Source organism: Adelges cooleyi, unplaced genomic scaffold, assembly GCF_023614345.1.
Source record: "Adelges cooleyi isolate 19-005CV unplaced genomic scaffold, UGA_ACOO_1.1 ACOO_flye_CR_arks_rails_tigmint_CR_PRNA_21, whole genome shotgun sequence".
NCBI classification, from domain to species: Eukaryota; Metazoa; Arthropoda; class Insecta; order Hemiptera; family Adelgidae; genus Adelges; species Adelges cooleyi.
Genome location: NW_026095871.1, coordinates 13,581,082 through 13,606,696, shown reverse-complemented (window position 1 = coordinate 13,606,696; position 25,615 = coordinate 13,581,082). Strand labels below are relative to the sequence as shown.

The 25,615-nt window shown below is 35.3% G+C and overlaps 1 protein-coding gene across 1 annotated transcript in view; it reads left to right on the top strand.

Moving 5' to 3' along the window:
- Positions 1-5,138: 5,138 nt before the first annotated feature.
- The window catches only part of LOC126834503 (protein bric-a-brac 1-like), a 40,231-nt gene continuing 19,754 nt past the window's right edge, over positions 5,139-25,615 (top strand). The window contains exon 1 of the mRNA XM_050566465.1: positions 5,139-6,451. Coding sequence (XP_050422422.1) covers positions 5,468-6,451 — 984 coding nt within the window. The 5' untranslated portion in view covers positions 5,139-5,467. The remainder of the gene's footprint in view (positions 6,452-25,615) is intronic.

Here is a 25,615-nt window from a genome sequence, read left to right as displayed (position 1 = left end):
ATAAAAACGAAATCGGAGCATTGATGGATCCGACTATCTTGTCTCTCGAATTTTACTCGAGTGTTTCTTACTGCTGTACGCGAACAACGGCAACTGGCAAACAACAATAACATATTTTGTCATTTTTGCTTAGGTGTTGGCGAAAATGTATTGTTATAGGCGATATGTTGTATTCAAAGTTAACAACAAATCAAAAAACTACCCAATTTCATGGCCGGATAAACTCGTGAGCAATACAACACGGCCAAAGCGTCTTTGAGAAAGCCAACTGTCAATTGTAGAACCGAGCCAAAAACCTGTAGTCTCAATCAAGGGAAAACATGTGTCATCTGTAATGTTTGGTATAAAATTATGTGTACCTTTTTTTTTTATATTAGAAAACAACATTTAATTACAATATATATATATATATTGTATATGCTGCACGGATATGGGAAAACACTCGGTATCGGCACCCGACAAATTATGTGTACCCACCATACAGTTGGAGGCCCTAATACAATAATCTAATATTTTTTAAGTAAAACATGTAGTTTTTTGTAAAGAGGAAACATTATTAGAATACATTTTAGAATAACTTTCATAACGGCTCAATCAAACAACTGTTCGATAAAACAAACTGTCGAATTTGGTAAAAACTGATTACAAATTAGGCCATACACCTATAGTGACTTATCTTAACCTATCCTCCTGTCTTGACTTGAACCCAAACTGTCGTGGGCGCTGTCGACGAAACCGTAAACTTTAATGATGGTTTTCCGAGATAATAATCTTGTCCCAAAGTGGATATTGTTTATTAAAATAGGCGGGGTAGAGAGGGCTCGACGATCCGTCGTGTGGGACAAACAAACAGCATAAACGTATTTTTTTGTGTACGATTTTTATTTGTGGTTAATAATAACAATACTTTAATTTACGGCGTGTCGCAACGCTCAGGATGTCCTTGGACGCCATAGCCCGTACATAATAAAATAATATAGTAATTAAACGTGTAATATAGAAAATAATAATGATTTCGAAGTAAACGAAAATTTTAAACAGTGTTTTAACAGCGACTCGTCGTCGACTATAGTGTGTGTGTCCAAAAAAAAATGTCGAGTTCCGGACAGGCGTGTAATTTTCAAAACCATAATTTACAATATTTAAAATAAGAATAATTACTATTATTGTTTAATAACGCTATTACTTTTCTATATGATATCTGAGATACTTATCGGCGGGCGGTATATAATAATAATAATATAATATTATATATACACCAATACTGGCGGCAAACTGCGGGTATTAACATTTTTAATACCCTCTACAAGCGGCGACGGTGGTGTCATGTACATATATTAATTTGTAATAATCATTATTGTTTTATGAACAGTGTATTGATGACGAAACGCGAATAGTTTAATAGATTAAAGGCCAATGTAATGACTTTCATAATTTTTTTCTATCATTATGATTTATGACTGTAATGTTTTAGTTCTCTCTTAACCGCAGCAAAAAGCGCGCGGTTTCCATCGACGATCCGAGTACAGTACAACTTAACTTAACAGCAACGATAATGATGGGTACAAATTGTTATTATTTTACAATTATTTCTACAGAGGATTCGCCGCAAATATATTGTATATTGCGGTATTATTATTAATAAAGTAATAAAAAAAAAAAAAACTGTTTATTGTAATATTAATTTTGCAATTCTTAAACAAGTACTGTGATAATTAACCACAAATATTGGGAAACAACTTGAATTATATAAAAATGTTTTATTTTGGACAGTAAATTTATTATTATCATATAAGTTCGCATTAATAAAAAAAAAAAAAATGAATAGACTTTTGTTAATTGTGTGTATGTAATAATAATTTCCCTGGTATTATTGTAATTTTTTTTTTTTTGTTTTTGTTAAACAATTAAAACATTTTGTTTGACAAATTCTCTTGGTTTCTAATGACGGCGCGGTTCACTTTAATTTACTATTATTGTATTTAATTTGTATTATTATTATTATTTTTTAGGCCATTTTGTTTTGTTTGGGTTAGATTTTGTGCTGAGTACGCGAACGGCAACATTTCGACAACAACATTTTGTTGAAGGTAAAAATGTATTATTTTGAGTTGCGTGGAAGAATATGTACAATTTTTTTTTATTATTTATTAAACGATGCAACGCTGCCGGATTTCGCAGAAACACGCTATTTTTTTTTTTTTTTTTTTTTAATACCGAACAATACAATATTATATTTATTATTATAATTTTAAAAATTATTTATAATTTGCATATGATTTCGACGAATTCGCGCGGTTGTGAAAATAATTTTTTTATTGTTGGTTTAAAATTTTATCACGTTTACCGTAAAAACATTAAGATAATATTCTCTTTTGTTTGGTTTTTAAAAAAAATTATAAAAAAACGAAACAATTAAAAAAAAAAACCGTATGTTGATTGGACGCGCAAGGACGTGTACAGCTTAGGCATTAATACCGCTAAATAATTGAGTATAATAATAACAAAAAAAAAAAATAATTATTATTATTATTTAAGAACCTCGCCGGCATTGTTTGTGCAGAAAATGTATATAATTTGTATGTGTGCGAGCTCATTGCTCGCGTTGCGTTACATTGTGTTGTATAGAAATAAATAATTACAACGCCCTCAGGCGCTGCACAATACAGGATAGTACAAACTACAACTGTAGATACTAGTGTACTATCCCCAATATTATCATGTAAATTTCAAACGTACTCACTGTTCGGAAAAATACATACGAATTTGTATTTTAAGTATGTCGAAAAAAATCGCCAACAATTGTGTATTTGATTAGTTATTGGCAATCGTTTTTTTTTAACGACTTTTCAACATTATTACGCGAGTTAATGTTTTTTGACAGTCGACTGAGTGAGCTACTTTAAGTTCTGCTTACCCTTAGTCCTAACCCTCTAAGTCTAGTTTAGGCCAAACCTTCAGTATCGCCAATACTCGTTGTATTTATGCGATTTTTGAATGCAGAGTGTAGATAGTAAAGAGAATTGGTTTTTTTTTTAGATAGATTTAATTTTATACTTCTGGCACGACATTTGTCATTAAGCACTTTAAAACAATTATGCCGACAATGATTTACAAGTAAACCGAAAACATCCTTTGTATTGCACACTGCCGGCCCCCATAGACACTTCATGCCTCGCGCGGTTGTAATCTTATGTATGATTGCTTACTATTATTGACTTGATTTACCGAAAATGTCCCATCGTAGCACCCCGATGATCTCGTTAGGGTTTTATCGAGGTAATTAATACCTGGATTGGGTTATTTTTCACAAATAGGTACAATGTGGCCTACCCTCTATTGCTGTGCCACTCTGAAAACTCCAGCTGTGACGTATTCCCCGGTCCGTGACGCGTACTACAATACGGGATTATTAATATTATTATTCGGTTATTATGTTTAAATACTCGGTTCGGCACGCCGACGGTTCCATAACTACGGTTTTACATTTTTATTAACATGAAATCGTCGAATGGGCACAATATCATCTCATTATCTTTGTGTCCGACCAGACCCAGGTTGGGTATAAAATACATCTAACATAATGCCACCACGTTGGGTCTCAACTGTACTAGTCGGTCTTATGTATGTTTATTAATATTGGATTACACAAATTGCGCAATGTAACAATAATAATAATAATTATTATTATTATTATTAGCACTATTATTATTATTATTGCCGTTTGTAAAATTACATACACATACACAATACTTACAATATTGCCGAAGGACATTTTGACCGTAAATTATTTATCCGCATTTGTTGTTGCAAAGTTAATAGTAAAAATATTACAATGTAATTAAAACCGTTCAAGAACGTAATATAATTCATAATTATCATAACAACGACCGAACCAGAGAATCCGTTTAAACCAAAGCCATCGTGGACGAACGGGGGGGGGGGGATAGGTTAGATTGAACTTAAAATCGTCTACAGTAGTACCTTGTAGTAGTAGTAGTAGTAGTAGTAGTAGGATAGTGATGTCCTGTTGTTGATTATTGGAATACGGTTTATAGAATTCAGTATTGAAGAAAATTGTAGATTGTGGATTGAAATTTGATAAATGAGTTTTGAGGTGGTCCTGTTTACCATATTGGGCCGGTCTGAACTTTTGGTCGTCGCAACTTTGAAATATTTAACACTTTAAGCACACGTTTTCGGGAAGGGATTTAAAGATATTGTCGAATCAAGACGTTTAAGTATACAAAAAAACAGTAGTCATTGACACGATCAATTGAAAGTTTTGCTGAGCATTTATCCATCTACAGCTGCTATTCATTAGGACATGAGATTTAGAATTTCGTACAATTGTTTAGATTTGAACTTTTAGAATAAAATACATTTTTATGAGAAACCGTAATTCAGCGCTGAGTGAACTGCAAGATTTACAATACAAATTTCATTGGCTAATAATATCAATTAGCATATACAAATATTATAGGACCGTCAATTTTAACAAAAAAAAAACTCTCATAAAAATGGTTATATGTCACGTAATGTAATTTGTTATCAGTGACAATTCTGATTTCTGTGCCATAACAAAACAGTGATCTTACTTAATCAAAAATCGTGCGACCCCTTATATACCCTGTATATTGTACAATAGTTTTATGATTTAGATGTCCAAAATATCCATGGCTTAGTGCACACTTGTTGTAAGTCGACTTTTTCCAAATACACTTTTCGTTGCCAATAGATAGAAAATTTATTTTTTTTGTAAAATGCCTTTAAATGTCAAATTTATATTTGTTGTGATGTTTACAGTTATACAGTGAAAACTTAGTAGCACAATCTTATTAAAAGTAAAAAATGTAATTCGCTCTCCTCGACAATATTGTGACTTATAAGTTATAAAAAAATATCAACGTAGAAAATATTTTTTCAGAACAGTAAGGTCGAACGTATTTGCCTTCGACACTCTCCCCGTCCATACGGTACCGTACCGTCTGGGCGCACGGTAGTTCGCTCCGTCCGCCGCGGCAACACTGTCCGACGGACAACCGGCGTTTTGTCGGCGTCGGCGGCGGCGGCGCTTGCTACCACCGCCGTGCCGTACACGCCAGCCGAGCCGCAGCCTGCCTCACGCAACCGACTCAGTTCCGCCGCGACCGGTGTTCTCGTCCGTCACGCGTGCGTCCGTTAGACGTTTTCTGTGCGTTTGTATTATTTATATATTATAAATATTTGAAAAGTATAAAAAAAAAACTACTCCAACAGCTACTGTTTCTTCTCTGGTCCTCGGGAAAAGACGATCGACGAGTTCCGTTGTCCGGATTTTGTTTTTTTTTTTTTTTTTTCCATCTTCGCGCGTATATTGTTGTATCTTTCCGGTTCCCATCTCGGGTCGGGCGCACCACCGACCTCGGTGGCTTTTCATACCGCGAGTTCCGTATTTTTGTTGTTTTTTTTTTTTTTTCCTGCAACCATGCAACCCAGCAACGGGTCCAAAGACTCCTCGGCACCGGTGCCCGAGAAGACCGGCGCCGCCGGTGGAAACCAACAGTTCTGCCTGAGATGGAACAACTACCAGAGCAACCTGACCAACGTGTTCGACCAACTGCTGCAGAACGGCACGTTCGTGGACGTGACCATCGCCTGTGACGGGCACACGCTGAAAGCGCACAAGATCGTCTTGTCCGCGTGCAGCCCTTACTTCCAGAGCATGTTGGCCGAGAACAAGTGCAAGCACCCGATAGTTATACTCAAGGACGTCCAGTGGCCAGAGCTGAGGGCCGTCGTGGACTTCATGTACAAAGGCGAGATCAACGTGTACCAGGAACAGATCGGTCCGCTGTTGCGCGTGGCCGAGACGCTGAAAGTTCGCGGGCTCGCCGACGTCAGTAACGAACAGCTGACCGGCGGTGGCGGTGCCGGCGAACCGCAGACCGCCGCCGCCGCTACAGTGGTCACGCCGGCCGCTACGTCCGCCGTGGCCGCGCCCGAATCACCGAAACAGCCGGCCCGCAAGCGGCACAGGCTGTCGTGCAGCCCCGAGACGATCATGTCGGAACCGGGACAGGCTGACACGCCGCTCAACTTGCACCACATGCCGCCGCCGGCGCCGGCACCGCATCATCCGACGCAGACGTCTTCGATTCCACAGGCTCAGCACCAACAGCAACAACACCAACAACACCAACACCACCAGCAACACCATCAACACCACCACCACCACCAACAACAACAACAACAGCAGCAGCACCACCAACAGCAGCAGCATCAACAACAACAACTACAGCAGCAGCAAACTCAACAGAGTTCTCAACACGTGCACCAACAACAGCAGCCGGCGCCGCCACCGCCGCCGCCTCCACAGTCTTCGATTCCGCCGCCTCTTCCGCCTAGCAGCGTGGCCGACGACTTGGAGATCAAGCCCGGTATAGCCGAAATGATCCGCGAAGAAGAAAGGGTGAGTACATGTTTTCATTAGTCACATGTTTCGGCATCGATTTGGGTTTTGACAACAATTTTTTTTTTGTATGATGAAGCCATCGTAGTATGTGCTATTTAGAGGAGACAGGCTCGAGTGTATTTTGCCTCCCAAAACTGTCTGTCTCTATACTCTAGGTACCTTAGAATGTATAGAGCTGGAGCTTTAAAAATATTTTCGGTCCTTAAACCTCATTATTTTGGTAAAATTGCACCGCTGAAAGTTTAGTGTACAAATGTCAATTATATATTTCTACAAGAATAATTGTATAATATATAACAATACTGTGGAAAAATGTTTTTTTTTATCGTATTTCGACAGGAACTGTTTTAACATAAATATTTCAACAACACTTCCTAAAAATTGAAAATTAAAAAATTTTACAATAATTATTTTAATATCCTTATATAAAATATTTATATTTATATTTTCCACCCAAGCCGGAAAAAAAATATTAATATTTTCAAAATTATATACACAAAGCGCAGCGGAAGTCAGAGATGTGTAATAATACATTTTGAGTATAAAATTTAAACCAAATGCCTTAAAATGTACTTATGCCATCGAATCAATCGAGTTGTTTAAAAAAACCTATACATGTTTTATACATTTTTTGAAGTACATTTTTTTATGTAAGCAGCTAAAAAAAATGTATTATGTAAGCAATACATTTTATCTATAACTCAACGGCTGACCGATGATGTTTTTGTTTGTTTGCTCAACACTGAATTTTAAAATATCAATATATTTATTTCGGGGGGAGGGGGTTAATATGGAAGCCTACAGAGAGTAGGACTACACCGCGCCCGTATGTATCTCTCTCGACGTACCTATTTTTTTTTTTATTATTGATGTTGTTATTTATAATAAATGTGTGTATATATATATATATATTATATACATACATTTTTTTTTTATGTTATATACATTATTATATATTTTTTTTTTTTTTGTACACACGTCGTACCGGGTAGTGTCTCTATGTAATAACACGTTTAAAAGGAGTTATCGATTGAAGAGAACAGCGTATAATATAATATTATACTCTCCTCCCCAGTTTCCCTCTTGCCGACCGTTTGTGTGTGTGTGTATAATATAATAATAATATTATATTATATTATATAAATGTGTTTCATCTCTCTCTCTCTCCGGTGCCGCCGTCGCCGCCATAGTCTCTCTCTCTCTCACTCTATCTCTTTTTCTTTCTCTCTCTCTCTAGTCATAGTTAAATGAGGCAAGTTGAATTTATTGCCGCCCCGTCTTCCTCCCGCCGCCCGTTAACCCTGTTTATTATTGTTATTATTATTATTATTACTATTATTATTATTATTAATACAACAATAACAATGGCCGACTACGGGCGGTAGAGTGACGTCACCGACGCCGCCGGCGCCGCAATTTCGTTGGCACAACTTTTACCGAAGCTTTTTACCCTCCACCGCCACAGTTAATTGCTACCCTTTTTTTTTGGGGGGGGGGGGATTTTCTCGATACAATAAAAGTAAGCCAGTGCAGTGAGTTCAGGTAGGTAACGGGTGTTCTGGAAATTTCATATCTGGAAGATACGTTTAAAAGTTTTAAAAAAAAACGCTTACACAATACGTCAGATACTCAGGTTAGGCACAGACAAAAACCATGATAGGTCGTAAACGACATTTTTGGGTTTTCCTAAATAATAAAATAAAAAAAGAATATTGTGTAGTAGGTCTACACTATAGACATACATTCGGTGCAATTTTTTGATCTAGTCCAAATAATACATTGAAAAAAGTAAGAAAACATTTATAATTATTTTATCTGATTTTCGCCAATACCTTCACAGATCCACGTCGATGCTAAATTATATTATAAGATTTTTTTTTAACACAGCGCGACCGTGTTGTGTGTGTGTGTGTGTTTCCCGGTTTCTATCTAATCAACAATGATATAATAATAATAATACGAATAAGTAATGTCATTGACGATATATATATATATATAATAATATTAAATTGTACTTAACTATTAGATACATATTTTATAATAAGATAAGATAAACGATTACATATTATTATTTTCGATAATGGGTAGAGGAAAAATAATAGTACGGATGCCCGTTTGTCGCCCCGAGAATCACAATCGCATTCGATCGAATGCGATTGTACACCAATAGCAGCTAGTTAACAACACGATGACGTACAATTTGGACAACAAAAAAATACCTAAATTTATAATTTATAAATGACCAACCATAATAATACAGATGATAGATTTGAAGGTGTTATAATATTATGTACACTCGTGAGATTCAGTTAAAATAAAAATGCGAAATTAAATTTTCAATATCACCGTTTACACTAAGTCTTGTTTTCCATGAACAATTTTTGCTCTATACCGATTTTTGCCCACTGACGAATAAGGTCACTCGATGGTGTGCGATAGACCGGAATTGACGACCGTTTTTTCTCTCTGTTACATTATCATTACAGACACAGCCCGGCATATTTCTGCCGGACCGACGCCGTTCATTGTTATAATTATTGTATCAACGCCGCGTGCACACACACACACACAGACATACACTCTAGATAGAAGACGGTGGATAAATAATGAATATTATTTAATCGATTGAAAGCTCAACGATGTATCCAAGCTCCGGCAATAACTTTATACTTGTACAACCCATATAAGTGCACCGCGTACTCGGTGCTTGCGATTACGGTGAATTATTTAGAGAGCGGTTTGTCCGGATGGCAATTGAAAGATATTGCGAATACCTATTGATGCGGACGGGCAGAGCAGTAAGTAAGCTCAATATTATGTAAAGAAGGTGAAAAACGTTATTAAATCTTAGCGGGCGCCGTTGTGTACAACCGGTGTACGAAAATTCCAACAAAAAAAAAAAAATTCATCAAACTCCTCTCGTGGTCTGCGTTTACCCGAAACGCAGAAACACCCTATAAAAAATCATCGGTGGTGTGTATAGGTATAGCGCAACGGGTAGTTTTGTATTATTAGGTAGGTGTACACTACAGCGCTTCGGTAACAAATTGAAATTAACGGCGGCGGCGGCGGGGTACGGGGGTAAAAGAAAAACAAGCAGTAGTCGCCCTCGAGGCATAGAGCGGTAATAGCGCGAGGAGAAAGGGCGAGATGATAAGATGCATTGTGTGTGTGTGTGTGTACCAAAACTACGGCGACGGTAAAAAAAAAAAAAAAAAAGCTTCGAGGGTTGTTTTCTGCTGTAAGTTTTGGGGGTAACGCGCCCACCCCCACCCCCCCCCCGTCAGCGTGTCTACCCCTGACCTACATGTCGCCGTGTACTACCGACGACGGCGAAAAACCTTTTTACCCTCCCTCCCGCCCGCCCGCCTTCCGTCATTCCCTTTTTATCTCGCCGCCGCCGCCGTCACTTTCTCTTTTTCGTTTTTCAACCAACAACCCCGCGCTCACCCTACCACTGCACGACGGCTCGGCGACCGAACTACCACCGGCGTTTCTTTATTATTTTTTTTTAATTCTTATCGATTCCCCCGTTCAAAGTCCGCGCCAGACCGTTTAAACCGGCGTTAGGTTAGGTTAAGCGCTTGCCGCAGCCAACACGTACAGGTCGGTCGGACGCATTCCAGACGTGTGCGCGAGTCTGACGTTTAAACGCAAGATTTGACGAAAAAAAAAAGGAAAAAGGAAAGTTCTAAAATATCGAAAGTATGTACAAGTCGCTATTTACACGCCGGACGATGGGTCGTGGGGATTTTTATGAACAACTCTGAAAGCTTAACTTTTAAAATCTATATATATTTTTTTTTTTAACTACTCTACAAGACTAACCGGAACTGTGTATAAAATAATACCGATGTCGACGCGCGCACTTTTGTCCAAGTGTCCAACTACGACGTTCATAACAGGACAATTAATAATAACTCACCAACGTCAATGCAAACATTTAGTGAAAAACGCTGTTAATAGAGCCGTGCGCGATACTTGGTGTAAAATAAAAATGTATTTCGCAAACAGAACCTACCTGTTTAGTTTTAAATTAAGATATCGACAACAATTTCCTGTACCGAAACTATTAAAAATCGAAAATTGTGTAACAGACGTGAAGTCCTCTTAAACGCGCACATTGCTGTATTTATTTTCATAGCTGTAAAGCTATGATTTATTATATTATATTATTATGAACAATTGGATTGGCAGCGAATTTTTAACCATACAGAAAACGTGGTTTTGATTAAAAAATCCAGTTTCTTGCAACTAAACGAACAAATGTTCAATATTAAAACGTAATTTTTTTTAAAAAAAAAAAAAAAATAATAATAATTTTTAGTGAAATTCCTAGGAAATTATCCAAGATAATTTTTCCCATGACCTCTCCCTCGGGGAACGGTCTTACCCGGGACTGTTGTCTCCAACCCCGGTTTTTGGAATTCTTTGTTTTATTTTTTTGTCTGTACCCTAGTCGGAAAGGCAATGACATTGTTTGCTGTAAGCAAATTTCGCGACTGTTCCAAGAAAGAAGGGTCGTCCCGATTGATTACATTAGGTGTACCGAGGAGGGAGGACCGAGAAAAGCATTACAAACTGGAAAAGGCGGCCCGATGATTTTCCGGTATAATATCACCCGTCGCCTCTGCCGTGCAATCACTGCGCCCGGTTATTTTCATTAAACATTTTGTCCTTTGCCAAAAGTCGACATTACCGTTCAGCATCTCCTCCACGGTCCCCTCGGCCGTCTTATCCTCGTCCTGGCGAGCAAAAGTTTCACCGATGAATATTCATGCGGACGGTTATGAATATGTAATTCCGGCCGTTTTCTACGAATTTTATCACATCTTCGCCATAAGGCGAGGAAAACCAACAACAAACAAAAATGGTATCCAATTATCATCGTGGAGAAATTTGCGGAAAGTCGTCGACCGGCAAAGAGGAAAAGATACTTTTAAAAGCCAAAAGGTTCGTTCGGGCGCAGGGTTGCCAACTGTCGTTGCTGTGTTTTAACTTATACGCCGGGCCGAGAATTTGTTTGTGTTTTGGACCGTTTTCTTCTGTATATCACAAACGTACACCGGAGTTATTTTTTTAGGCAAAAAGTTCAAATAAATACCGTACTCGATAATAACGTTAGGGGTCATTTTTGGACTCGTAAGCACAAAAATCGCACTGATTGTAGAAAGCAAAAAAAGAAACGTACGACCACAGGCGGGGCTCTACCGCGGCACAGTCGGTGTCTTTTAATGAAAAATAGTACTTATTCGTCGGCATGTGGTATCTCTTGTACACTCATTTACATGAATAAAATATTATAACGTATCTATTATTCCAGGAAGGAAGGAAGTAAGAAAAACAAATAATAAGCACTATATTATGCATATTACATACAGAGTAATATTAATAATAGTACTAATAATTTTTTGTCCATTTATTTTCACATGAGATAGGATGTGGTAGAATATTATGTTAAATAGAATAAGAGGCGGTGGTGATGTAGCGTTTACTTACTTGCGTGTTAAACCAAACGGCGGCCGCGGTCTTGTGTATTATTATTATTATTTTTTTTTTTTTTCTAAATAATTTGTATGTCCTAGAATAAAGTAAACTTCCGTCGGAATTGCAAATAATTACACATTGCAACCATCAGCGAAATTTCATAAATAATGTATTTTATAAATCTCCGGTATTTTTATGTGTATATAATATATGTATATAAAATAGTAATAATAATAATAAAATTGTAAAAGGTTTTTTTTTTATTATTGTTATTCTATTAAATATTTTGCAATACGGCACCGCACGCCGACCGCAATATGTAGGCCACGCAACGACTAGACATGCTAATAATAATAATCATTCGTATTTATCATTATTATTATTATTATTACTACAATTATTAATATATACATAATTATGTCTATTGTTTTAATACGTTTGTGGGGAAAAAAATAGTTTACAACAATAACGGCTACGGTTTGTATTACACAGCTCGCGGGAATTTTCTACTTACAATATTTGACAGACCGTTGCTTATGTTAACGATAAACTCAAAATATAAATGGTAATAATAATACCTTGCTTGTATCGTTTTCTTTCTAGGCCTTAACGTTATTGTAGTAGTGCCTTATATTCACCTAACGTGCTGTCAGGCAGATTCACGACCATTAAGCATAAGCTTTTGCTTTGATAAACGTCGATACTCACCGTTATCGCTAAAACGTTTAAGTTAAAAGTCAAAATTGATCGATATGATCGTTCAACGCAATTAATTAAATAGTGCCAATCAAGACACTTTATGATTTTGTATTGTGTAGCTCTATATTTTATCTAAAAGAAAAGCTCTGACCATCGTTCAACTCTCTCCGTTTTCAGCTTCTTGCCTGCAATAGTACAACTCTAAGTGTAAAGGGCGATAGGGAGAAGCCCGAGGGTAAGGCACAACGATCACAATACCTAGTAAGCCGTTTCAAAAAAAAAAAAAAAAAATATATATATATTATCTTCAGTCTTGGAACTGTAGTAATTGATGTATTCAAACGTCTTGAGATTCAAATTTTGCCCAGAACTTTCGCCGGACCGTTGCCGTAAAATCTTTTCTTGTTTATTTCTCGCGGAATGTGTTCGTTTGAAGGCTAAGCGCGAGGAATGTAAGGGAGGTTGTAGTATATATTGTCTCTGTGTATACAATGGTAGCATTTTCGTTATTTAATTACACCGCCAAAGATCAATGGTCTCAATGAACTCGTTGGCGACAAGTGACCTCGGCGACAAAGACCGTTTTTCAATTTTATATTAACCAAGGCGACGACGGTGGTGGTTGTAGAGGAGGAACGAGGGTGTGATGCGACATAACGGAGGGGGTTGTTCCTGACGGTGGCGGTAGGAGAAATGATGCCCGGTGGTAGTGGTGCGTCTGGAAATGTTATTATAATTTTAACAAAATAATATAAACGCAGAGTTTTCTTTATTCCTTTTTTTTTTTTTTTTTTGTAATACAATTATCTCTTTGGCCAGTTCTTCCCCCCGGCGGTGGTCGGTGTGTGCGCGCGCACCGCCAAACCTTCTGATTGGTGGTGGACCACCGCGGGCAAGAGGGTGCTCAGGCTTATATTTTGTTTAAACAAATTAAACTTAATTTCTGGAATTTGTAAAAACTTAAAAAAAAATAATGCAAACAGTCGACCGTTTTCTACCCACGGCAGTACTACCACCGCGTACCACACCACGACGGAGATATAAAAAAAAAATCTCCCCATTAAGCTCAGCTCATGCCAATGCCCTCGCCGGTACACACGGCCGCCGTCGCCGCCTAGTTTTTTAATTAAAACATTGGTGTTTTTTTTTTTTCACGGAATATTTTATCCAGATTTATACACAAATCCTCGGTGTGCAGCATGATGAATATTATAAATATTTATTATCACGTCGTCTCCCTCCCTTGTTATATGTTTATTGTATGTATGCCAGAGAGAGAGAACAAAATATTGATCTATATGAGAATGAAACATAGAGGGTGAGAGAGGTATTTTGACATTATGCATACGGAATATAATATTAAATTAAATTCTAAGACGGCCATTTTACCGCATATACATAATATATATATATATATATATATATTTTCAGGCCGACTCGTGCAAACTATAAAATATTTTTCTTAATCTTGATTAAAGACGACGTTTTTCTTCTGAAAACTGTTTCACGACTTGAACGTCGTCGATTCTCTATACTATAAGAATATTATGTAATATAGAAAAGTATAAAAAAAAATATTTAATATAAAATTATATAATCCGAGCTCGTCAATTTTTTCGGGCAATATAATATGCAAAATATACTTTGCAGGCGTGTAAAAAAAAACTACCATATACAGTGTAATGCATTATTATTATTATTATTATTATTTATCATTATTATTATTATTATCTTAATACGGCAAACTACTAATGTGCTCGACGACGATAGTGCTCTGGCACTATTAGTATATTAACAAAAATCGTTTGCATAGATTAACAATGAAGTTTTTTTTTTTTTTTAACCAACACCGAATTTTATTACGGTCGGGTAAAAATATACTATTATTATTATTATTATTATTATTTTAATGTCTTGCGCGCCTTATCCGAACGCTGGTAGAACGGTTGGGGCATATTGATAAAATATTATATCTTTATGACAGCGGCAATGGTATGGTATTTTATTATTATTATTAATATTATTCGTATGTATAAAACCATAAAATATAAATATTATAATATTATAACTGTTTTTGTGCGTGCATAATAAGAGAAGAGAGAACAACGGCGCGTCTCGGCAACGACGGCGATTAGTATTTATAATTGTGATTTTTAATTATAAAATTAATCATTATCGTTATTTATTATTATTATTATTATTATTATAGCGGACATTAGTGGATGACAAGTTTTTCCATTATTTATATTCCGTCGCGCGCTCAAAAATTAGCCTCGATTAATTTCCAACGTCTCTTCTCTTCTCTGTCGCTCCCACCCGTTTTTCGAGGACGTTGTTGTCATTAAATTACTTTTGTCCGAAATAATAATCATTGATCACCATTATTGTTGTCACCGGCTTATATCTATAAGTGTGTATAAATATAAATGTGAATTTCGTTTCAATGTTTTCGTTGCATTTATTATTGTAAATAATATACATATATATATATATATATATATACATATTGTGTATTCGGACCGGGTGAGGCGCGCAAGTGTTGTTTTTCGGAGGAACATCAACATCGGTGGCATTTTCAAAATCGTCACCGTGACAAATGACAAATCCCCCAAGCCCTTCTCTGCGCCCCTCGAACCCCGTCGCCGCGCCGCCGACCTGCATAAATTAAAAACTGTTATAGCATTTTTAATACTCTTGTAAAAAAAATGTTAATACACGAAAATAATTCCAAACGATAAAAAAAATAATGTAAATAATACAACGGCGGGCTGTACACTAACTAACACACTCAACGTCGTAGACTGTGATATCAGTCGTAGACTGTAATATCAGCCACGGGCACTCGAACACTCGCAAACTCCAATTTACAAAACATTTCTAAACACACCTTTTTTTCAGTTACAAAATATACACGTCCGGGGCAAGGACGTCCAACTGTCGGGTATACTTTAATCTAAGAAAACTATTGGCATTTATTTAGAGACTCGGCAATAAGGAATCAAATTACTGGGAAGAACCCGTTGTTGCCTGCTCCGCCGACTGACACCTATATGATTATTGTGAACATTTGTACACTTCACTTATAGTTTTTAATTATGACATTCGCGAAGGGATTGAAATTAATTTAGCTGTTTTTTTTTCGAAGCATGTTATTTTAGAAACGCTACGTAGGAGCGCTGAGTAGAAATGATTTATTTATCTTAGAATATTAACCACTTAAAGGGTAATAACAAACTATAATATTATTTTCCGGGAATTGTGAATGCCGTCGGTCGATTAATAAATAAAACATTTTATAAAGCTAAAAGATACATTATGCGCTTAAGATTTTAATTAGTTCCGAGAACCTTCAATTCAGAGTAAAGCGGCAGAAAAATATCTGGATCCCTCAAAATAATATATTCAAAATTAAGTAAAATGTTAACCGATGTGGCTGATATTTATGTATATTTTACCATTGATTATAAATACAATATAATAAATGATATTACTCATACAGATCTCTAAGTGGGTTGTTTTCCAGTGAACACTGGGGTGGTTTAGACATAAATAAAAAAAGAAACTGTAAGTACCGAAAATGTAATGTACACAAGCTCTAGAACTAAACGATTTACAATTGTAATTTTTAAGTATTTTTATTTTTCGACCGAGGCTACAGCCATAATGTTATATTATATGGGTGCGGCTTTGTTCCAATAGGATGTTGAGAACAATATGAGTTATTATTAAAGTTAACGACGATAGTATAGGAAGTTGTTGCACGCGTGGATTTGTTCCTCCTCGCTCATTTGGTTCTCTTTCTCCTTACTATTATATTATATATTAATTGGAATTAATTTATACTTATAGCAATTAAAAGAAAAAACAACTAATAATAAGCGGATGGCGAAACGGGGATGTGACATTTGTGCCAACAATTAAACTCGTTAAAGTTAATTACTTCCAATAAAAAAATAATAATAAAAAACATTTAAAAAACGTTCGGCATTAATTTTAATTATTATACATTTAATATGTCACGCCGCGGATGGCAATTCCGTTTCAGGATCACTATTTATATTTTTATTGCGCGACGTCGTTTTCTATTGTTATTCCAAGTATTACTGAACAGCCATGTTGCTATATAATATTATCTCAAGACTTGCACGTTGATGTAATTCATTTTTGAGAAAACTGCTCATTTTTTTACCTATCTTGATTGCACTGTAGTAAACAGCGTGCATATATTACAAAAAAACATTATTTGCACGATACTGCATACATTTCAAACCCCTTCTTTAGCCGAAATGATAACTACGTCACATACACCATGGCACCCTCTTTGTACTGGAATCACATTAATTACCGTTGCCTTATGCAGTCGGCATTCGGGTGACAAGTCCCCTTGTAGCAGCAGCCATACCTTATAACCGTGAGTATGTATACATGTATAAGTATATTGATATTGTACACATATACATTTCCGCCTTTGGATACGCCATGATTGTCATTGTATTTTCGCTCATCCCTCAAGAGTGACAAATCCATAAGTAGGTACTTTACACCCACGAATAACACAGCTTTTCTATTACGGCGACAGTCTGTATGCTCATCCTTTGGTACAACTTTTTTTTTACAGTTATCGCAAGATATACCACCGAGGTACAATAATGCTGTAAAAGAAAATTAAATTATATTTTCACTAGAAATCATTACATAATAATTTAATAGAACAGGAAGTTTGTTGAGAGTCAAGCGTAAGTTCGAATTACTGGACTTCGGGAGAAAAAAAATCCTTAAATTAGAATAATTATAATTTTCAAGTAAAAATATAGACTATAATAGTGTTTTTATTGATGTTAATTTTTTTCCTATTTACGTGCTTTTATTGGGGCCGAGAAATATACGTGACAGAATTTACATGGTTCTAAAAACAGTGCCATTAATAATAGACAATGACAAAATTAAAAACCTAAGATTTTATTGCTGTATTGTTTTTTTAAATTTAACGACAAAATACTTTTGTCAAATTGGGATTTGAAAGTAGTTTTTTCTAGGATTTGTATTTTTCTAACGTTGTTGTTGTTCGTCTCTGAGCAGCGAGATACAGTCGTACCGTGTACAGATTGAAAACAATTTAAACCACAAACAAAACTGTACTCGCCGAAAACGACGCGCGATGTGTGCACTGTACACTTTTAGCTGTTCGAATCCGAAAAACTTTTTGGCGAGTGCCGGCATCGAATGGCCGTAGGGTTGTTGCACTTTGTAGAAAGGGGGGGGGGGGTGACCGGTGCGAAGGAGATGCGGTCAGGTCGAGGACGAAGGACAACAACACGGTGGCGGTGGATATGGTTGGAAATTTATTATTTACCAATACTAATTAATCGAATTAAGTTTAACCGTTTTCCGTTATCCCCTCTCGGCCGTAACACCGTTTACACACACACACACCGAGTCGGCTTAACGGCAGACTTTTGTTCGGCGGCAAAAAGTTTTTCTTTTTAAAATTTACGACCGGTATAACCGATAAATAATTCTCTACGGTCGTGTACAAGTTTTCGGTAGCAGAAAACCAGCTATGAGCGTCGGCGGCCGAACAAACAATTAACGATCGATTTACATTTAATAAAGGAAATTGCCAACGCGCCGCACAGAAGCGACGACTGTCCGTCCGTCGTGTATACACTCTTTGTATAATTGAACCGAGTCGCTCGGTTATTATTTATTGTCAAAAATTATTATAATAAGAATACAAAATAACAGTAATAATATTAATAAAAAAGGTCCGTACTCGGTTTCCGCCGTACCCGTCCGCAAACGCCGCGCCAAACTCGTTCTTTTCGGTTCTGTAAATACAAACAGTTATGATAAACATCAATACGACACGATATTCTAATAACAGAAAAAGGCGTTGTGCTAGAATGTACCGTAATTATTCGTCGTCGTCGATAAATTCTACACCCGACCGTGCCAAGCAAGCACACACACACACACACACACGCACAAACTTACTTTCATTTTGTGAACTTAGGATGGTCGGAGTTGTACACCGACGCATACATAATAAAATATGTTCGTACGGGAGACATTAATTCGGTAAGAGTTTAATTATGCTATGTGTGCGTTACCCCTTTCCCTCCCTCGACCCCTCGGACCCCGTACCCTCCGCACCCCTTTGGCTCGCCGTCAATATTTCAAGGGAAACTTATTAGACACGGGTGGTACGAGAGCGTCGGAGTATTTGCAAAACAAAAAAAGAAAAAAATAATCATAATAACAATAATAATAGTGATAACAAATAAAATATTGTGTTTGCGCACGGCCCGTCACTCTTGTGCCGCCGAATTTTCGGAGCCGAAAATATTATTAATTTCGTTAAGTAAACTCTATACACCGTATAACCTAACCGTGTTGTGTATATAGCACGGCGGTTATGAAAAGACATATTTTACTTTTCCTCTACCCCGGCGGTTTGTTTGTCCCCCACGCGTTTTTTAAATAATATAATATTATACAATTCCGCCGCCATCGACTCGTTTTTGTGTTATTACTATTATTCGTTATTATTATTATTTTTTTTTTTATTCCTTTTCGAATTGTTGTTCGCAATTTTAAAGTGTTTTTTTTTTAATATTATAATAATATATATTTTTTCGTTTTTACCGCTTCGGTTTCGGTATCTAATAAAAAATGCGTTCGGGGTGTTGTCGCACACACTCCAAATGCTTCTTTTGGTAGGACAGCTTTTTTCAGTTGTCCTACCAAAAGAAGCATTTGAGCGCCAACTGCACGTCCGGTTTTGAATAAAAAAAAAAAGCATCACCGTCCATTGTTGTGCCTACATATTTTTATTTATCTATTTGTTATTTTATTCTCCAAAATCCAATTCCACAATATAATATAATATTATTTTCCATAGTGGTTGACCCGTTGAGAGAATGATCGTTAAGCCGAATCGGACTGACGTTGTGCATTTGAATTTTTCAAAATTCCATACCCAACTACCCCAACATTAACTTACGAGCGCCCTTTTCGCATCGGCCGCCGTCGGTGCGGCAGCTAAATGCACACACACATACACAAATATACGCAATTAAAAAACATGTATAGTACGGCCCAAAAGTCGCATATGATTATCTGTGCAATTTAAATTTAAATTACATTTTTGTTCAAAAGCGGTCAGAGTAATTTTGAAAATTATTTACGGATTTACCTTTACGGATTGTTTTTTAAAGACCCCTCGTGACTAATGAGCAATACTGATAAAAAAAAAATTATATTTACAGTTTCAATTAACTGTAGACTTATTTTCTGGTTACTTCAAGATAATATAGTGTTTAATGTCTAAATTGTCTTATTTGAATTACAGTCACTCGGGTGGAGTGACATGACATTCCAAATTACATAAAAGTACGTTAAGAGTTAAAACTCGGTTGTTTCCATAGACAAAATATCGTCTTGCAGTATTGCATTGAACGAGACTGAATTATTTGAGTTAACTATATTAGGTTGAGGCGAATTCGTAAAGGAACCATCTCACGATGGCAGCGTTGAGGTGCCTGTACAGATTTGGATTATAAACTCTTAAAGTTTTTTATTTTTTTTGTTATTGTTGTTTTTGGGGTAATTAATATTTCCGGATTTTTTTTTTCATAATTGTGAAAATTGCCGGAAACGCGTTATTTTGTTGCACACGAGTAACAACGCCTACTACACTCTGCCGGCAATTTAATATGTGATTTTGTTGTGTTTTAACGTCGAGAACTTGCGAATCGATACATAAAAAAATAAACTAAAACAAAACGTCTATGTGGCACGAACGTTGTTTTTTATTATTATTATTCGGTAAAAGTCAAAATATGTTGTTCACGTGTTGGTGCGTTCATATTTTGTGTACTTTTCACAAAACGCTTCTATTACTATTATTTTATATAATATTTTTTTTTTATTGTTATTATTATCGTCGTCGTCATCTGATTGTTCAATCGAAATGGCCTGCTGGCGAGGGTCGTAGGGTAGACGAAGAGGGGTAAGGGAGGAAGGCAGGTGATATTAATGGAAATTGCCGTCCCGATAAAAAAAAAAACAAAAAACAATAATTTTCTAATGTGTGTTATTATTAAAATAAAACGTTTAGTTCGATACCGCTCCTCTCGTTTGAATTGTAGTTATAAAAAGAGGTTAGGTATTCGGTGGTCACCGGTACATTAGCTCCAGCTGGCATACCACTGTGTGTGTTATTATAATATTATACTATACGTTTTATATATTATTATATTTTATTTTTTATAATACAATTATATGAATAATACCTATATGTATTGTCACTTATCATTTCCCCAGTCAGTACACTAAGCCCAATAATTGTATTCGGTTAATCTTGGTGAAATATTTCTACTGCCGTTTTGTTTAATGATTATTATTTTAAAAAATATATATTATTTTCAACATATGCTTAGTATTATTATTATGTACACAATAATATGTGCCGACACATTATTGTAAAACGACAAAATGTAAATACAACAGCATATTTTCAATACAGCTGGGGTATAATTTATGTTTTCACTGAAAGCTTTTTGAAAATCGTGACGGGAGAAGTCGGCGGCGTTGATTTTTGGCATCAGTTTTTGTCATTTTCAAGCCGACAAATCGACATGAAATAAAACTATTTATGCTAGTTTTACAAGCAAAGCGATGTTTAATTTGCCCCTCGCCTCGCACGATGGCCATTTCAGAAGGAAATTTGTACGACGATTAAGTCATAGTCAGTCCATTTGGTTTTTCAGAATTTTTTTTTTTAAATTCTCGGTAATTACGGCGATAGGTGTAATTTACAAGTGTGTCCAGCGTCTTATTTTCATACGAGTAGAACAGTGTTCGCTATTTATAAGCTGGGGCACACCGACGATAATCGAATATAATATATATGGGTAATAATAATGTAATGATGATGATCACGGTCTTCTACATTTCATATAATATATTGTGTCTAGTACATGAATATATATATATATATATATAGCACTCTGTCGTTGTAATGGTATAGTACAATAATTTTGAGCGATCAAACATGTGTTAATAGCCGTACAGGTACAAATTAACTATCGCGTTCCAAGATAAACCTTTGTAGCGTAAATAAGTAACGGTTATTTGCCATGTATAAAATATATGTTTACATTCTTTTTTTTTTCCTCTTCAAAGATAAATTTACACACGACCGCCGTCAAAAACCATCGAGCCGATAGTGTATTTAATTGTGTGTACTTTTGTTTGATGTATACACACGGATAATCGTATTCGGTCGTATGGACTGTGCGACCAAAATAAAAAAGTTTAGTCATACAGAAAAGGGAGACGGCAAGAACGGACGCAAAAAGAAAGGAGTTAGTTAGCGACGCGGTGTCGGCGGCCGAGTACAACAATTATTATTATTAAGGCCCTCATATGCGGGACCCATATATTATATTATGTTATTAATATTATTAAATTTGAAAAATAAAACTTATATAATACATATTTTTTATAATCTACAACAATATAACATTATGGTATACGCGCGAGTACAATAAATGCGTATGATTAAAAAAATTAACAACAAGAAGAGCGTAATATGCGCAATATAATATAATAAATAATAATTTAATTATTATTATTATTCGCGTTAATGTATTATACAGGAGATGTGTGTAAATTTAATTGAACTCGCGTATGGATGCACGGTCGTTGTATTATAGTGAAATAATTAATGAAAACGGAGGGTCGCAAATTACATTTTCAAACCCTATCCATTGTGATCGAGCTTATCAAGGGCTAAGAATTGAATTTTAGTAAATTTTTCATTTGATATTTGACAAAGAATTTCGCGCCAATAGAACCCGTCTATACCGTGTTCAAACAATTGCTCTTACAATGGCGTACCTAAATTATGCACGACCCGGTTGATTTGGCCAATCCCTTTGGCCCATTTTGTGTTATAATATTGAGCCGAGCGACTCGTCCTTCCGGGAATCCCCCCCCCCCCCAAAAAAAAAGGATGATAAACTTGCTCACATTTTTGTTTTGACGTCGTGACGTCCGAACGGTGCATGCGTTTTTCGAAATTATTTATTCATACCAAAAGTTTTCACCGGCGAAACGCCTTTATGAAAATAATACACAACTTTATCTCTCCAAGCGAAACGTTCTTTTTTTTTTTTTTTTCATCAACTTAAACGTATCGCAAAATAACAGTACATATTATAATATTATATCCGGTTGTGCCGCGACAAATATTTATACCGTTTTTTTTTTTAATTTATATACATTAGTTAGTGCTTCCTAGTATGCGGTTGAAGAGCCCCCTTAAAAAATTCTCGCCGTTAGCTTTTACAAATAAGTTGCCTATTCTATACCTAAAGCTTTCCCACTCCGAGTTCGGGGTAAAGACGATTTCCAAAAAGTAAAAAAGTATGCCCTTTTTATACTTCGTGTTTTTTTTTTTTAATTAAAAATAAGACACAAACGTGTTTTCCATTCACTGTTGAACGTCTTTTCTAGATACCTATTTTATTATAACTACTATTACTAACAGGAAACGACGAAATAAACAAACTTTATAATAATACCGCGCGAAGCAATAAAACATATTATTTATAAACACGAACACGCACAAAAAGTGTATTTTCAGTATATTATTATTTATTCGCAATAATAACAATAAAAAATAAAAAACATAGCATATTTTTTTTAATTATGCTAAAAGTGGAAAAATATCATGAACCTCAAGAAAAACATCATGTACACGTACTCAGGCCATTGAGTTGCTAACTTTGAAAGACCAACATTAACAGTGGTACCTACACTTTCATATGTTTTAAGTTCTACATTTTTAAAATGAATTAAAAAAAAAAAACCGCGGCCGTACAGTTATGACTACCTTAACCGCCGAGATAAAACCTATTTTTTACAGGAGGCAGTTTTTTATTAGCCCGTTAAGCTAATAAAAAAGCAAAATTACAAATTTGGATGTCATTGTGCTCTCATTTATTGTGGCAACAAAATTGTAATTTATTTAACAATTTTTACCTTTGATGAGTTGATTTTATAAAAATATTTTTTTCTCTACATAGTTTGTACGGAGACTTAAATAACCCGAGGCCTTTTCGCTATTAAAAAATGATTGGATTGAGACCTAATTTTGCTATTAATTAAACGGTCGACTTTTTTTTTAAATAACAGTGTGAATTATAAATCTTTTGGTAGTTTAATTATTATTAGTATGGATAGGAATGGTTTTTCGTGGCCCATAATTGTTTTTTAAAATTATTAATGGTTCGGTATAGGCAATTTTAACCTAGTGTACTTTTAAGTTTTAGTGGTATAGTACTATTCGTCCCTTAGATGTGCATTATAATCCACCATTGCATAAGCAAAAGCGTTTAACAATATAGTAATTATATTTATTATTATTATTAAAAGATATAAAGTGTTGATAGCGAGAGTACCTAGTGTGCTCAATGCCTTAACAACAAAACGGTCGATTGGTCATACACACGTGGCGGTTAATGATATTTTAGTCTACACTACATAGAATTATTATTTATATTATTATTATCGTTAAAATTTATTAATTTAATTATAGTACGTGACGGCGACGGCGATGACGTCCTTGTCGTTTTTTCTCTACATCGCGTACATTTCTATATTATTATTAAAAACGGTTGGAAAAAAATTAATGGCTTTTTTTCATTATACAAGGGACATAAATTATAATTATTATATATTATTTTATATTTATATATATTAAATGTACAACCAATACGTTAATTAAGAATAATTACACATTGCATGTCTACCTAACCTAACCTATAGGTGCGTGTATATGTATATACAGTGTGTACATTTATAGATACGTACAAATGTTTTACAACATAAACGTATTATACTTTGGTGTAGGCGAAACGTACATAATATATAATAATTATGATAAATCGTAAAAAAAAAAAGAATTATAAAAAAACACGTGATAATAATAGGGAAAATATAGCGATGTGTGTTCCATAATATAATTCTTTATTTTCCAATAAAACATGTACATATTACTTGTTCTTTTATACTTTTAAGTTAGATGAGTGATGTTAAAACAATGTGCTATGATAAGAAGTCATATATATATTATTCACGGATGGGTATATTAAAATTTGTTCGGCGAAAGTGTCGCACACAGACATTAAATAAATAATAATATTACAAAAGATTAAAAAAATAAATGTAATAACGTAAACATTATTAATTATTGTGTGAAATAAATATACATAATATAATGTATTATAAAAAAATCATAACCATACTTTGAGAGACTAAACCAGTTTACTGTTTTAATTAAAAAATGTTTAATAGTTGCCAATTTTAAATTATCTTTACGACTATTTCACCTTCACCTCCCCCTTTCTCGCCCAAAATGATATTATAGTATTAATAAAATATTTCATCTTTGCCAAAAACACATACACTCTCTCACACTCGCACACACATCGATGTCATATATATATATATATATATATATATAGAGATATAACATTTATCTGTCTATCTCGCTCTTATGTACCGTATTCTCCAATGGCACCGCTGCAGTAATAGTTTCCATTATTCATTCCTGAACACAATACAACAATATTACACACTTATACACACACACACACATTCAAACACACACCTACACATACTATACACAATACAATATAATATACAATGTACAACCCTCTGTAAATATCGATTAGAATACTGAAAGCTCTGTGTACATTAATTAAGCGTTACACAGTCGTCTATATACATATTTGATTGAAATATATCATATTAGCGTTCTCCCTTTATTATTACACATATTATAAAATGTATCCCTGCCGACAAACTAGGGACTCTGGTCGTTCGTCTGAAGCCACTACTCGCCGTCGTTTGTTCTACGATCGGATCGCAGTTAAAACCATAGTGTTAACATAGAATTTTATATTT